Here is a 14,880-nt window from a genome sequence, read left to right on the forward strand (position 1 = left end):
TTTCTGTTCAACACTGAACTAATACCTCTGAAATAAAGTTTTAAAGTATGGTTTTTTCACACTCTTAGCATTGCCAAAAATTTTGTATATTTAATCATATTATACGTGTGAATTACCATATTTTAGATAAAAACCATGTCCAGATGAGTCATGATGTCTCGGCTGTTGACAGATAACATCATTCAGAGGTGGGTGGTCAGCTTCTGGAAACTATTTTCTTTTTTTTTTGTTTTTTGTTTTTTTGCAGTATGTGGGCCTCTCACTGTTGTGGCCTCTCCCGTTGCGCAGGCTCAGCGGCCACGGCTCACAGGCCCAGCCGCTCCGCGGCATGTGGGATCTTCCCGGACCGGGGCACGAACCCGTGTCCCCTGCATCGGCATGTGGATTCTTAACCACTGTGCCACCAGGGAAGCCCTGTCTTCTATTAATTTTAAGGAGTCCTTTATATATTTCAGATATTAGCTCTCTCTTGGTTATATGAATAATGTAGTTTTGGGATACTTGTCTTTGAATTTTGAATGTCTTATCTTTGGCATTAATTGTTTAGAAGTCATGCCATTGCTTCAGAGGAAGCACATTTTCTTCATATCAGACTGGGGTTATAAAACACATGGTTCAATAAGGAAAACAAGGGAAATAATAATGGCACGTTTCCTCTGACCTTCCTGAGAAGAACCTGTATCCAGCATGTGGACCTGTATGCTTGGCCCCAAATGCTCCCATTCAAAGTTCCTAAGTAGTGATGCTGAGAGAAGTTATTCTCTGACGTTTACCTAACGTAAAGCCTTTCTCCTCAGGTGGATGACGACTTTACCGCCCAAGATTACAGGCTCCAGTTCCGTAAATGTACTTCCAGTCATTTTGAGGACGTGTATGTAGGCTCTGAAACTGAATTCATAGTATTGCACATAGACCCCAATGTTGATTATCAGTTCAGAGTCTGCGCCCGAGGAGATGGCCGACAGGAGTGGAGTCCTTGGAGTGTCCCCCAGATAGGTCATTCCACGCTGGTGCCTCATGGTATGCTGTTGCCTTCTCACTCCTGAAGCTTAACTGTGTATGAGTACACGTATCCTGTGCTAAAGGCAGCACACTGACAACCCTTTTTCCTAAGGATAAACCCTGAATTGATGGAGAATAACATGGAATATGTCTTTTACTTCCTGCTCAAATTGCTTCATGTGAATTTTGAGAAATTTTCATTCGTTCTTATCTTCAGAGTCTCCGAATAGTGCCAGGCAGGATTATAAGCATCCCTAAAACCACAGAGTTTAAATATTGCATTAGAAGACTGCAACATTCGACCCAAACCTTCAACGTATATCTTGATAGAGGCTTTTTCTTAGAAGTCTTACAATCCAAAATTGACCTCTCCTATATAACTTTTTTTAAGGATTTAGAAAAAAAAAAGATTTAGACTCGGTTAATTACTTCTTAATCAGGTTGGAATAAGCTCAAACGTGATTTTATTAGGTAAGAGATAACACTTATTTGATCTTCCTTGCCAAAAATGTGTAGGAAGAGACTGAAATCTTTCTTGTGATTGGTAGGATTGACCATGACACCCTGTCACTGAATTTTTCCTTTCATTGAACTTGCCCATGAACCCTAAGTAGCGTCTTCCACTTCCAAGTTTTATTTAATGTGCCTGTGTTGAAGATATTCCCCAAAAGATTCTAACAATTTACAATATCTTTGCTTTTTAAAAAGAGTGGACAGCTGGCTTTGAGGGGTACAGTCTGAGCAGTCGAAGAAACATAGCGCTTCGGAATGATGCTGAATCGTCCGGTGTTCTCTACTCCAGCGCTCCCACTTACTTCTGTGGGCAGACATTAACATTCAGGCAAGTGGATATTAAAAGATCTGTCTGTCATGCCTTAGGCAGTAAGTGAAGTACACAGAGCATCCATGAGCTTCGGATCAAAACAGTCCTGAGTTTATTCCGTCATTTCTAGGTAGTGTTACTTTGGAGCAATTTACTTGTTTCTCTTTGCTTCGCTTTTCTCGTATGTATTCACAGGGTTATTATGAGCATGAACTGAGATAATGGGTATAAAATGCCTTGCTTCTGCATGATAAATAGTGTGTGTTCACTGTGTTTCTTTCTTCTTTCTTCTTGGTAAATAGAATACCTCTCAAAAATCAGTCTTAAGCGTTCAGAGGTCCCCAATTTTTTTTTTCTTTGTGAATCAATAAGAGCAAGTATCTGTGAGAGACAACCTATCAGAATAAACACACTATATATATAGTCTCTATAAAATAAAATTGAAAGCGTGCCTCTCCTGCCGCCAATTAATTTTCTATTTCTTCATCCATTTCTTCCTGTATTAGAAAAATTTCCTTTTTCTTGTTTTCATGTTGTCTGAGATATATTCTCTGTGGTCCTATTTCTAAATAGCTTTTCCTAAAAACCAAAGCCCAAACTTTGATTTAGGAAAGTGAAGCTTGTCTGATGTTCACCATACACACCTCAGTGTAGCAAACTCTCCTCTAAGTTTTAAGTTGTGAGATCATAGGATTTTATTGTGAATGCTTGTTCCAAGTTCCTCTTGGTGTCAGTCCCTTGTTGTATAAGGCATGGAGTGTATCTGAAAGTTTTATCTAAGCTAGTGTTGCCATGTTCTCCACCAGCCAAGTCATTTGAACTGGCAGCATGATCAGAATGCACTAGTTTATGCTTTGTCTCTCTTTTTTTTTTTTTTTTTTTTTGGCGGTACGCAGGCCTCTCACTGTTGTGGCCTCTCCCGTTGCGGAGCACAGGCTCCGGACACACAGGCTCAGCGGCCATGGCTTATGGGCCCAGCCGCTCCGCGGCATGTGGGATCTTCCCGGACCGGGGCACGAACCCGTGTCCCCTGCATTGGCAGGAGGACTCTCAACCACTGCGCCACCAGGAAAGCCCTCATTTTTTTAAAAAATAAATTTATTTATTTTAATTTTGGCTGTGTTGGGTCTTCATTGCTGTGCATGGGCTTTCTCTAGTTGTGGCCTGCAGGGGCTACTCTTCGTTGTGGTGCGTGCGCTTCTCATTGCCGTGGCTTCTCTTGTTGAGGAGTATGGACTCTAGGTGCGCGGGCTTCAGTAGTTGCAGCATGTGGGCTCGGTAGTTGTGGCTCGTGTGCTCTAGAGTGCAGGCTCAGTAGTTGTGGTGCACGGACTTAGTTGCTCTGCTGCTTGTGGGATCTTCCCGGACCAGGGATTGAACCCATGTCCTCTGCGTTGGCAGGCGGATTCTTAACCACTGTGCCACCAGGGAAATCCCATTTGTCTCTTTTTTTTTGGACGTATCCCAAATGTGTTTATTGGGATGTTTTCCCATTCATCTTGATTCCCGGGGCTTTTAGTGCTGCTTCCATCTGAAGGAGCACCCTTCTGTAAGCCTTGCTTTTCCTCCTGTAGGCTGGCAGAGGACGGTAGAGCAGCCAACACACAAAACCACTGTTTGTGCACGGCTAAAGACGGTGGTGGTTTTATAGCATCCTGGGCATCTCACATCCATGAAATAGGAATTGGGGCTCTGCACCAGGCGCTTCTTCTTGTGTTTCCTCTTCTCCTCTTCTGGAGAGGGATGAAGGAGAACCTTTGCGAGAGGCATGTTCTCGTGAGGAGGTCGTCACCATCAGAAACCTTGTCTCACTTTTGACACCTCCTCTCACCCCTCACGTTATGAAAAAAGAATAACTTATTAACCAGAAAAAACTAGCAGAGGAATGAGGAGTCTGGTACCTAACATCTATTTAATTATTCCCCAGGTAATCAGGAGTTTTCTGTACTAACAAACCTCTTCTCTGCTGATGTCCCTTGTTTATAGAAATACTCCCATTAGTGAGGCTGCTGAGAACAGGGTACTTCTGTATAATGATAGGACTTCCTGAGTTAACAGATTCAGGCCAGATACCTCAGGTCATAGTAAGAATAATAATCATAGTATTACAAATTGCAGTTAATATTTAAATTGCATTTACTATGGTACTGTTCTAAGCACTTTACTTATATTAACTCATTTGATTCTCACAATAACCCAATGAAATAGGTGTAGTTACCCATTTTAGGGATGAAGATACTGAGGCACAGAGAAGTGAAGTCATTTACCCAGTGTCACATAACTAGTAAGTGGCAAAGCTAGGATTTAAACCCAGTCTGGCTCCAGTAATTTTAACCACTGGTCTGTATTGCTTCTCATTTTTCTTTTTTCATGGGAGAGTAAACATGATTTGAGTTAGTGTGGAAATGTATAGTTTCTCCGCTACCGTGTCCTCAGCTCTTTTCCTTTTCTCTCTTCTATGATTTTTATCCCTGGGTGATGGTGATCTGATGCTCTTTTTACTTTTAGCTTCTCCCTCTGTGAACACAGGGGAAGGGCCGATAGATGATCTACTTAGGTTTGTTTCTTAAGTCATTCAATAAATGTATATAGATTACGACATTGGAAATTACACACATTGATTTAAACCCACGTACTGTCTGTGGACAGTACAACACTTAGTCGGCCTCAATAAACCATTAGTTCCTCCCTCCTCCTCCAAAGGGGTCCCCCTTGGTAGGGTGATTAACTGAAACTTATTTAAGCTTATTTAAACTTATTAAGTATTATCTTAGCCAGACTGTTGCATTGTTGTCATTTTTCCTTTGAATGTGGATTGAAAATGTTTTCTCTCCTGTTTAAAGGAATTTCAGGCATTGGCAGTTAAGGCAGAGGATGTGAATAGAGTGTTTGTATGGGGCACCTTCACGCATGGGGTTGGGGGCAGATAGGCCTGCTTGAATCAAGGTAAACTTTATTCAGCTTTTTGAGGGCCTCATAGTCAGAAGGGAGATTATACTCCTGCAGCCCTGCCCTGTTGCTCAGCCCAGTCGATCCCTGCTGAAGTTTCTGGAATCCTTAGAACTGCTGACACCAAAGGAACCTGTTACTGGCCGGCTTTTAACAGTCTCTAGAGCCCAGTCTCATGTGGTGCCCGGGTCTGCTAGCAACCCCCTCCTTCCAGGCCTCTCTCTGATTTCCTGTCTTGAACATTCCTGCTTTCCCTTGCTTCTAAGATTTCCCATTCTTACTGTTTTTTAAACCATATTTTTCTCTCTGTCTATGAGTCTGTTTCTGTTTTGTAGATAGGCTCATTTGTACCGTATTTTAGATTCCACATGTAAGTGATATCATATTAAACCCTAGCTTTTAGTTTGTTTGTAGAGGGAGGATTACATGAAGTCAGGGAGACATGTCTGCTTTGGGATGTTCACATATAATAGCTATTCCTCCCAGATAACCTAAGGAATATTCCTTAGACTTTTTTTCCCTGTCCATATCCTTCTGTCTTAAACTGCTTTTCTAAAATGTAAGGACAGTTCTGCTCGCCTGTGGTCTTTGTGAATGATGCTGATTGTTTCATACAACCCTATTCCATTCAGATGGTACTTACAGTACTTGGTATTGTTGGGAATGCAAAGTTTAAGAAAAAGAAAAAACTAGAATCTTATCTAACCACAGAATAGGCAGTTTATAAATTATAAAGTATAAGAAAGATCCTGACTGCTGTGGAATATAGAAGAAGGAAGAGTTACTTCTAGATGAGGGGTTGGTGAAGGCTTTATCTCAGGTAGGGCTGAAAAGGAAAGTTCAGGTAGAGAAACAAAGCAAGAACCAAAGATACGGAGGAGAAAAAAATATAAAGAACGGGAAGTAATGAGTGTGAATGGGTTTTATAGAGATGGGAGTATAGTCAGAACCCCAGAAAAGTACGACATTCTTGTGGACAGGCTATGTATATTTATTTCTTTTTCAATTTCTCAAAGACTTGCCCCTTGGGAGCTCACTTGTGCCCATTTATAAGGAGGGCATTTGATACCACATACAGAGGTCTTTTTCTTTTTTCCTTTTTCCAACAAAAGTCTTCACCAAGTAAAACCAAGTCAGGTTCACATTTCATTGTCTTGGGAGTCATGCTCTGCATTTGACTTTTCATGAATTCACGAGTTGAGCTAGGCTACAAAATAATAACAGCCAGCTCACCTTTGTCGAACCCTACTGTGTGTTACTTCTTAAGTATTGAGTTAATGTCTGTAAATCCTCATTACATGCTCAGGAGGTAGACACATTTTATAGATGAGGAAACTGAGATGTAAAAAGATTAAACCACCTGCCTGAGGTTGTACAGATTCTTCATAGTAATGCTGAGATGCAAATCCTAGCAGTCTAGCCCTGTAGGACTCTGCTTGGACTTAGAGTGAGTTGGAAGGCCATTGGAGGACCTTGAGCAAATGAATGATGTGATCTGACATATGTTTTATAAGTCATTTTGGCTGCTGGGTGGAAAATAGTCTGTACAGCGGTACAGGCTGGAAGGAGATCATTTAGGAGGCTGGAGAGGAGGAGCAAAAATATTACCAGAAATGAAGGGAAGGCTGTATTCAGCATTCCAGTATTAATCTTGGTGATGGCTAATGGTGGCTTGGACCAGGATGAAGCAGTTGAGGTAATGATAAGTGGTCAGAGTCTGGATTTATTTTGAAGGAAGAACTGATGGGATTTATTGACAGGTTGGTTGTGAGGTATGAGAAAGGAGTCAAGTGTAACCTCAGGGTTTTTGGACTAAGTAACTTAGGGTAGAATTGTCATTTACTGAGGTAGGTAAGGCCTTATAAGGAGCCTATTTATGGGTGAATATCAGTTCTTTCACAAATTAATTTGAGTTCCTTATTAGACATATAAGTGAAAATGGGGGGTAGAGACAGTCAGATATACAAATCGGGAGTTCAGTGGAAAAGACCAGACTGGAGATATTAATTTGAGAGTTTTTAACATATAGATGTGTGTTTAGAGCCGTGAGACTGCATGAGATTAGCTAGGGAATGAGTGTAGGGAGAGGACACTGGAGAACTCTTCACATTTAGCTTTTGGGGAGGAAAGAACCAGCAAAGGATTCTGAGGAGTAGCAGCAAGTGAGGTAGATGGGAAAAGTGGGAGAATGTGGTGTCCTGAAGCCAAGCAAAGGAAGTGTTTCCAAGAGGAAGTAGCGGTCAATTATGTCAAATGTTGCTGACCCAACAGATTAGAAAAGGACTGAGAAATGGCCTTTGGGTTTGCAGCGTGGACGTGGATTGGTGACCCTGACATGAACAGTTTCAGGGGAGCTGTGGTGGAGGGAAGCTTGATTAGAGTGGGTTCAAAAGAGAGATGGGATCTTTGGAGACCAATAGATGCATAGTAGCACCATAGTTCTGAATTTTTCCACTACTGGAAACTTTTTGGAGAAATAAAGAGGTGGGGGGTAGGGACCCATAAGTACTTTTTCAACAGAACTAAGAAATACAGAAAACTCAAATTCCAAATTAGCTGTAAAGGCCCCCTAAGACACAACTAGCCTGGAAATCATGAGTTTGCTGGCCAGTCTCAGAAATCTCCAAATATTCAGTCCCACAAGGAGAAGACTCCACCCTAAGACTATAAACGGGGCCAAGACTGAACAGTGCTTGAGTGTTCTTGAGGAAGCAGAGAGAAAAGGTGGGAAAAATGTCCAGGGGAGTCACAGTGCATCATCTTAGGAAGCAAGGACTGTGTCCCTTGGTGACAGTGGAGAGTAGTTTATAAGCAGCCTTTGAAGAGAACTGAGGTCTGGCAATAGAAGCTCTTTTGAACCAGATTAGGTTTCTGAGTGTCAAAGGAGATGTGGCTTCACAGAAGAGCCATATTATAAGGCAGGACCTTCCTATAGCAATGGAGGACAGGCTGTAGAGCTGTAAATCTGAAAGTCACCCTTCACTTAGGTTTTTGTTTTTGTTTTTTTTTTTCCTGGCCACACTGAGTGGCATGTGGGATCTTGGTTCCGCAACCAGGGATCAAACCCAGGCCCGCAGCAGTGAAAGCACTGAGTCCTAACCATTTGACTTCCAGGGAATTGCCATCTTCATTTAGTTTTTTAAAAAATGGCTTCCATCGGTGTTTTGCAATTTTTTTCTTGTCTTGTTACACTGGCTAGGAAGTATAATTTTGAGTAGCAGTGTTGAAAGCAGACATCCTTGTCTTATTCCAGATCTTAGCAGGAATATATTCAGTCTTTCACATTAAGTATGATGCTAGCTGTAGGGTTTTTTTGTAGACACCCTCTATAAGGTTAAGGAAGTCCCCTTCTGAGGACTGAGAAGTTTTATCTGTAAATGGATGTTTAATTTTGTCAAATTATTTTTATATATCTATTAAGATAATCATATGGTTTTTCTTCTGTTGATATGGTTACAATGATAGATTTTTTAACATTGGATCAGCTTTGCATTTGCATGAGAAACTCCACTTGACCATGTATTATTCTTTATATATGTTGCTAAATTTAACTTTTATATTTTTTTGAGGATTTTTATGTCTCTTCAGAAGAGAGATATCTGTCTGTTTTTTCTTATGATGTCTTTGGTATCAGGGTAATTGCTAGCCTCATAAAGTGAGGTGGGAAGTATTTCTTCCTCTTTTATTTCTTAGAACTGTTTGTGAGAATTGGTATTATTTCTTAAATGTTTGGTAGAGGTCACCAGTGAATTCGCTATCCTGGAATTTTTTTTGTTGGAAGATTTTCAATTTCTATAATAGATATAAGACTATCAGTTTCATTTTAAGAGAGGATAAAAGCTATTTTAGGATTTGTATAGTAAGGAGTATATTTCTATATCAAAAATCCTTGTTTACTATGACTTGATAAGACATCCCTTCCTTCTCTGTCTTTTTCCTGACAGGTCAAGCTGTGCTATGACCCTCTTTTTTGACATATGGCTTATTCTTTATTCCTTGGGCTAGTTTCCTGTTAGTGACACAGGCCAACTAGCTGTGTTCCTGGAAGCACTTGCAGTCTTCCCAGCAGTGTGTGAGGGTCCTGACTGATGTCACTGCATCCTTGTCAGTATTACGTATTACTGTTTTTACCTAATTTGTAGCTGTAGGACATAATGATATTTTCATTTTCTTTCTTATATTTATCATAAACTTGGATATTTTTCATAATATATTATGATATATTAGCCAAGCAACTGAATTTTTGGATCTTTGCTCCAGGTGTTCATTGTGAGAAGAAGGAAGTTTGAGGTTATATGAGAATTTGCCACTTAAATCCAGTCAGTTAGCCAAAGTGCCAGAGTAGTAGGAATAGATTAGCTTTCTTGCTCCCATCGAAATTTTTCCTTTTTGTTCTGAACCATGTTCTTTCTCAGAATACTTTACCTTTGAGAAAAATTATCACCTAGAACTTTCTACATGGCTCTATGTAATGGATGCATTCCTACCAACTTGTGCATAAATTGATTTTTTTTATTAATTGTATCTCCGAGGTCACTGTACCCTACTATGAATTATTTTGTATACCATTTTTCTTTTTTTATATACTTTTTATATTTGGATGATTTATGGCAGAGTTTCTTATAGGACTTGTTTATGTGAGAGAACCACTTGGGTAGTTTTTTAGGAAATAATGTCCTGACTACTTGTCTTGCAATTTAAAAATTCAAAGATTTTAGGGACTTCCCTGGCAGGAAGTCCAGTGGTTAGGACTTGAAGCTTTTGCTGCCGGGTCCCCAGGTTCAATCCCTGATCGGGGAACTAAGATCCCACAAGCCGTGCGGTGTGGCCAAAGCGGGGAAAAATTCAAAGATTTTAAACTTCCATTCTATTTCTTAGTGAGCTGTGAAAATAATTCTTTGTTAAGGCAAATTAGCTCTTTACTTTCGTGGTTCATTTTGTATTCAGAGAAACTTTTATAAGCTTTTAATTCCAGGCTTGTCTTATTTATCAAATGCTGTTAAGTAAGATGCTTTTAGGAACAATTTTGTGATTTATTCAAATAAGGAGTTTTTTTCCTTCTTCCCAGGATTTTAGTTAATTTCGAGAAATTTTACTTGCATTAATTATTTATTTAAAAAGTTTAATTACAGAAAAAAATGTACACTTGCAATGAGCTAGCCAAACTCAAGGTTGAGAGCACAGTCCTCTAAAAGATTGCCCTCACTTCAGATACCAGCTGCAAGTTCAGGGGTCCCCAGGACCAATGCTCAGGTTTTATAATTTGCTAGGATGACTCACACAGCTTAAGAAAGCACTTCACTGGACTTCCCTCGTGGTCGGGTGGTTAAGACTCCGCTCTCCAATGCAGGAGACTCGGGTTTGATCCCTGGTCAGGGAACTAAGAGCCCGCATGCTGCAACTAAACGAGCCCGCCTGCTCCAACTAAGACCTGGCTCAGCTAAATAAATAAATATTAAAAAGAAAGAAAGAGGGGCTTCCCTGGTGGCACAGTAGTTGAGAGTCTGCCTGCTGATGCGGGGGACACGGGTTCGTGCCCCGGTCCGGGAGGATCCCGCATGCTGTGGAGCGGCTGGGCCCGTGAGCCATGGCCGCTGAGCCTGCGCGTCCGGAGCCTGTGCTCTGCAACGGGAGTGGCCGCAACAGTGAGAGGCCCGCGTACCGCAAAAAAAAAAAAAAAAGAAGAAAGAAAGAAAGCACTTCACTTATGATTACAGTTTTATTATAGCAGAAGGATATATAAATCAGAACCTGCTGAAGGGAGGAACTCATAGTGTGAGATCTGGGAGGATTCCAAAGACAAAGCATACATCTCAGGGATGCAAGGCCTTTTGGCATGACAGTACTCGGAGTATTACGAACCAGGAAAGCTCACTCAAGCTTTGGTGTCCAGAGTTTTTATTGGGATTTTATTGTGGAGGCATGGTTGATTAAATCATTCCCCACCTAACTCAATATCCACCTCCCGTGCCCTCCTAGGAGAATAGGCTGACATCATGTAGCTCAAAGCCTCAACCCTGTAATCATATGATTGGTCTTTCTGGAGTGACCTGTTCCCATCCTGAGTCATTTTGTTAGCATAAACTATCTAGGGGCCCACCTTGAGCACCTCATTAGTATAAACTATCAGATGTGGTCTGAGGGACCCACCATGAATAACAAAGACACTCCTATCACTTGGGAAATTGCAGTGGTTTAAAGGTTACCTGCCAGGATCAAGCCAAATATTTCATCACACAATACTAAACACAAGTAACTGCTGTCTTCCATCTATAATTAATAATACTAGCAGGTTTTTATTTTTTAGGAAACAACATTAGGGATGTTACGGATAAAATTCAGGTATCTTGTGTTTCCCACATCTCTCTCTCTATATGTATATATTTATCCAGTAGTATTTTGTGTATTTTTAAAATCTTTATAAACACGATTTCAGACTTACAGAAGAATGGCAAGAATAGTACAGAGAATTCCCAAATACCTTTCACCCAGATGCCTCAATATTTGCTTCATCATTTTTCTCTCTACATTTTTTTTTTTTTTTGACTGCACCATGTGGCATGCGGGATCTTCCCCAACCAGGGATTGAACCCATGCCCCCTGCAGTGGAAGCATGGATTCTTAGCCACTGGACTGCCAGGGAAGTCCTCTACTTTTTCTTCCCAAATCATTTTCAGTGAGTATTTTGTAAAAAGAGATTATCAAAATCAGAAAATTAACATTGATATACTATTATCTCACCTACAAACCTTACCAGATTTAGTTGTCCCAATTAATGTCCTTTACAGAAAAAAAAGATCTTGGATCATGTGTTATATTCATTTGTTATGTCTCTTTTAATCTGGAACAGTTTCTCTGTCTCTCTTAAATTTTATGATATTGGCTTTTTTTTTTTTTTTTTTTGCGGTACGCGGGCCTCTCACTGTTGTGGCCCCTCCCGTTGCGGAGCACAGGCTCCAGACGCGCAGGCTCAGCGGCCATGGCTCATGGGCCCAGCCACTCCACAGCATGTGGGATCCTCCCGGACCGGGGCACGAACCCGCGTCCCCTGCATCGGCAGGCGGACTCTCAACCACTGGGCCACCAGGGAAGCCCAGATACTGGCATTTTTTAAGAGTACAGGTCTGGTATTTTATAGAATATCCCTCAATTTGGGTTTTTCTGTTTCCTGGTGGTTAGATTCAGGTTATGCATCTTCAGCAGAAATATTATAGAAGTAATATTGTGTTCTTCTCAGTGCCTTGAATTCTTTTGTATATATACCCAGAAGTGGGATTGCTGGATCATGTGGTGGTTCTATTTTTAATTTTGTGAAGAACCTCCATACTGTTTTACATAGTGGCTGAACAAATTTACATTCTCACCGACAGTGCTGGTACTTCGTTTAGGATTTTTACATCTATTGTCAGCAGAGTTGTTGGCCTGTAGTTTTTTCTTGTAGTGTCTTTCTCTGACTTCGGTTTCAGGATAATGTTAGCCTCATAAAATAAGTTTGGAAGTATTCCCTCCCCCTTAGTTTTTTTTGAAGAGTTTGAGAAGGTTTGTTATTTATTCTTCTTTAATCATTTGGTAGAATTCACCAGTGAGGCCACTTGGTCCTGGGCTGTTGTTTACTGATGGTCCTGGGATGTGGTTGATTACTGATCCAATCTACTTTCTAGCTGTAAGTCTGTTCAAATTTGCTGTTTCTTTATGATTCAGTCTTGGTAGGTTGTATATTCATAGAAGTTTATCCATTTCTTCTAGATTATCCAATTTCCTAGTATATATTATTCATAAGAGTCTCTTATAATCCTTTTTATTTCTCTGGAATTGGTTGTAATGTCTCCTCTTTCATTTCTGACTTTATTTGTATGTTATCTTTCTCTTTCTTAGTTAATCTAGCTAAGTCTGTCAATTTTGTTGCTCATTTCAAAAAACCAACGTAGTTTGGTTATTTTTTCTTTTTTCTTTTTTTTAAAATAAATTTATTTATTAATTATTTATTTTTGGCTGCGTTGGGCCTTCATTGCTGTGCGAGGGCTTTCTCTAGTTGTGGCGAGTGGGGGCTACTCTTCGTTGCGGTACCCAGGCTTCTCATTGCAGTGGCTTCTCTTGTTGCAGAGCACAGGCTCTAGGCATGCAGGCTTCAGTAGTTGTGGTGTGTGGGCTCAGTAGTTGTGGCTCGTGGGCTCTAGAGCGCAGGCTCAGTAGTTATGGTGCATGGTCTTAGTTGCTCCATGGCATGTGGGATCTTCCCGGACCAGGGCTCGAACCCGTGTCCCCTGCATTGGCAGGCAGATTCTTAACCACTGCACCACGAGGGAAGCCCACGTTTCACTGATTTTTTTGTAATGATGTGCTTTGATTCCTTTCTCGTTTTCTTTAGTGTATCTTCTATGAGTATTTTCTTTGTAGTTATCCTAGGGCTTACATAAAACATCTTGTAGTTATAACAATCTATTTTAAGCTGACAGCAACTTAGCATCAATTGAATACATATACTCTACACTTTTACTTCTTCCTCCTCCACACTTATTATTGATGTCACAAATTACATAGTTTTTATATTGCGTATTCATTGACATATATATATATATATATATTTTTTGCGGTACATGGACCTCTCACTGCTGTGGCCTCTTGTGTCACGGAGCACAGGCTCCAGATGAGCAGGCTCAGCGGCCATGGCTCACGGACCCAGCCGCTCTGCGGCATGTGGGATCTTCCCGGACTGGGGCATGAACCCGTGTCCCCTGCATCGGCAGGAGGACTCTCAACCACTGCGCCACCAGGGAAGCCCTGACATATTTTTATAGTTATATTTTTTACACTTTTGTATTTTAATTTCTACACCAAAATTAAAAGTGATTTATGCACCACTGTTAAAGTATTACAGTATTTATTTGCCTATATACTTTTACCAGTGAGCTTTATATTTTCACATACTTTCATGTTGTGTTTAGTGTCTTGTTGTTTTAACTTGAAGAACTCCTTCTAGCATTTCTTATAAGGCAGGTTTAGTGGTGGTGAACTCCCTCAGCTATTGTTTATGTAGGAATGTCTTTATTTTTTTCTCATGTTTAAAGGACAGTTTTGCTGAATATTGTATTTTTGGTTGGTAGGTTTTTTTCTTTAATCACTTTGAATATATCATCTCACTCCTTTCTGGCCTGTAAGAGTTCTCATTAGAAATACACTGTTAGTCTTATGTGAGTTCCATTGTACATGACAAGTCACTTTTCTCTTGCTGTTTTCGAAATTCTCAGTCTTTGACTTCTGACAATTTGATTGTAGTGAGTTTCAGTGTGATTCCTTGGGTTCATCCTCTTTGGAGTTCCTTAGGCTTCTTGAATCTGAAAGTCCATTTCCTTCCCCAAATTTGGGGAATTTTTGGCCATTATTTCTTTAAACATTCTGCCCCTTTTCCTCTCTCTTCTCTCGTAAGTCTCTTAGAATTTCTTCACTCTCATTCTTTTTTCCTCTTGTTCTTCTGGTTGGGGTATTTCAAACGACCTGTCTTCAAGTTTGATGTTTTTTTCTTCTGCTTAAGTGTGATATTGAATTCCTCTCATGAACTTTTCAGTTATTGTATTCTTCAGTTCCAAAATGTGTTCAGTTATTTTTAAAATTTTCTGTCTCTGTAGGTTTTCTAATTTTGTTCATGCCTCATTTTCTTGAGCCTGTAGAGCATCTTTATGATGGATATTTTGAATTGTTTGTCAGATAATTCATATACCTCTATTTCATTAGGATAATTTTCTGAAGATCTCTTTCTTTTTTTTTTTTTTTTCTGTCTGAGCCAGGTTTCCCTGTTTCTTCATGTTTCATAATTTTGTGTTGGGATCTGCACGTATGGAAAAACAGCCACCTTTCCAAATCTTTATGGCCTTGCTTCATACAGGAGAAGACCCTCACACATGAGCCCAGCTAAAGATCCGGGGGGCCTCTGAAACCTTTTCTGGTGGGATCTGACTTCTCTGGGCTTGTGTGTGCAATTTCTCAGTTAGAGAAGCTTGATGGTTTTTTAGGAGCTCATAATCTTTTGCTCCCTCTGGTGCCTGTTTGTGGCACTGCAAGTTCTCTGGTGCTACAGCAGCAGGGTGCCTTCGCTCTCTCTCAGGCCT

At 40.4% G+C, this 14,880-nt stretch overlaps 2 protein-coding genes across 2 annotated transcripts in view; one reads left to right on the forward strand and one right to left on the reverse strand.

Moving 5' to 3' along the window:
- Positions 1-14,880, forward strand: part of CRLF3 (cytokine receptor like factor 3) — a 42,926-nt gene that overhangs the window by 17,660 nt on the left and 10,386 nt on the right. The window contains exons 5-6 of the mRNA XM_030862114.2: positions 798-1,020; positions 1,711-1,843. Coding sequence (XP_030717974.1) covers positions 798-1,020; positions 1,711-1,843 — 356 coding nt within the window. The remainder of the gene's footprint in view (positions 1-797; positions 1,021-1,710; positions 1,844-14,880) is intronic.
- On the reverse strand, positions 3,302-3,612 carry LOC115856093 (small ribosomal subunit protein eS27-like). Its single transcript, XM_030862115.2, has one exon. The coding sequence runs from the start codon at positions 3,593-3,595 to the stop codon at positions 3,341-3,343; it is 255 nt and encodes an 84-aa protein (XP_030717975.1). The 5' UTR covers positions 3,596-3,612; the 3' UTR covers positions 3,302-3,340.

This window comes from Globicephala melas, chromosome 20, assembly GCF_963455315.2.
Source record: "Globicephala melas chromosome 20, mGloMel1.2, whole genome shotgun sequence".
NCBI classification, from domain to species: Eukaryota; Metazoa; Chordata; class Mammalia; order Artiodactyla; family Delphinidae; genus Globicephala; species Globicephala melas.

Coding starts and splice junctions, on each gene's coding strand:
- LOC115856093 (XM_030862115.2), bottom strand. CDS start 3,595: ATGCCTCTCGCAAAGGTTCTCCTTCATCCCTCTCCAGAAGAGGAGAAG.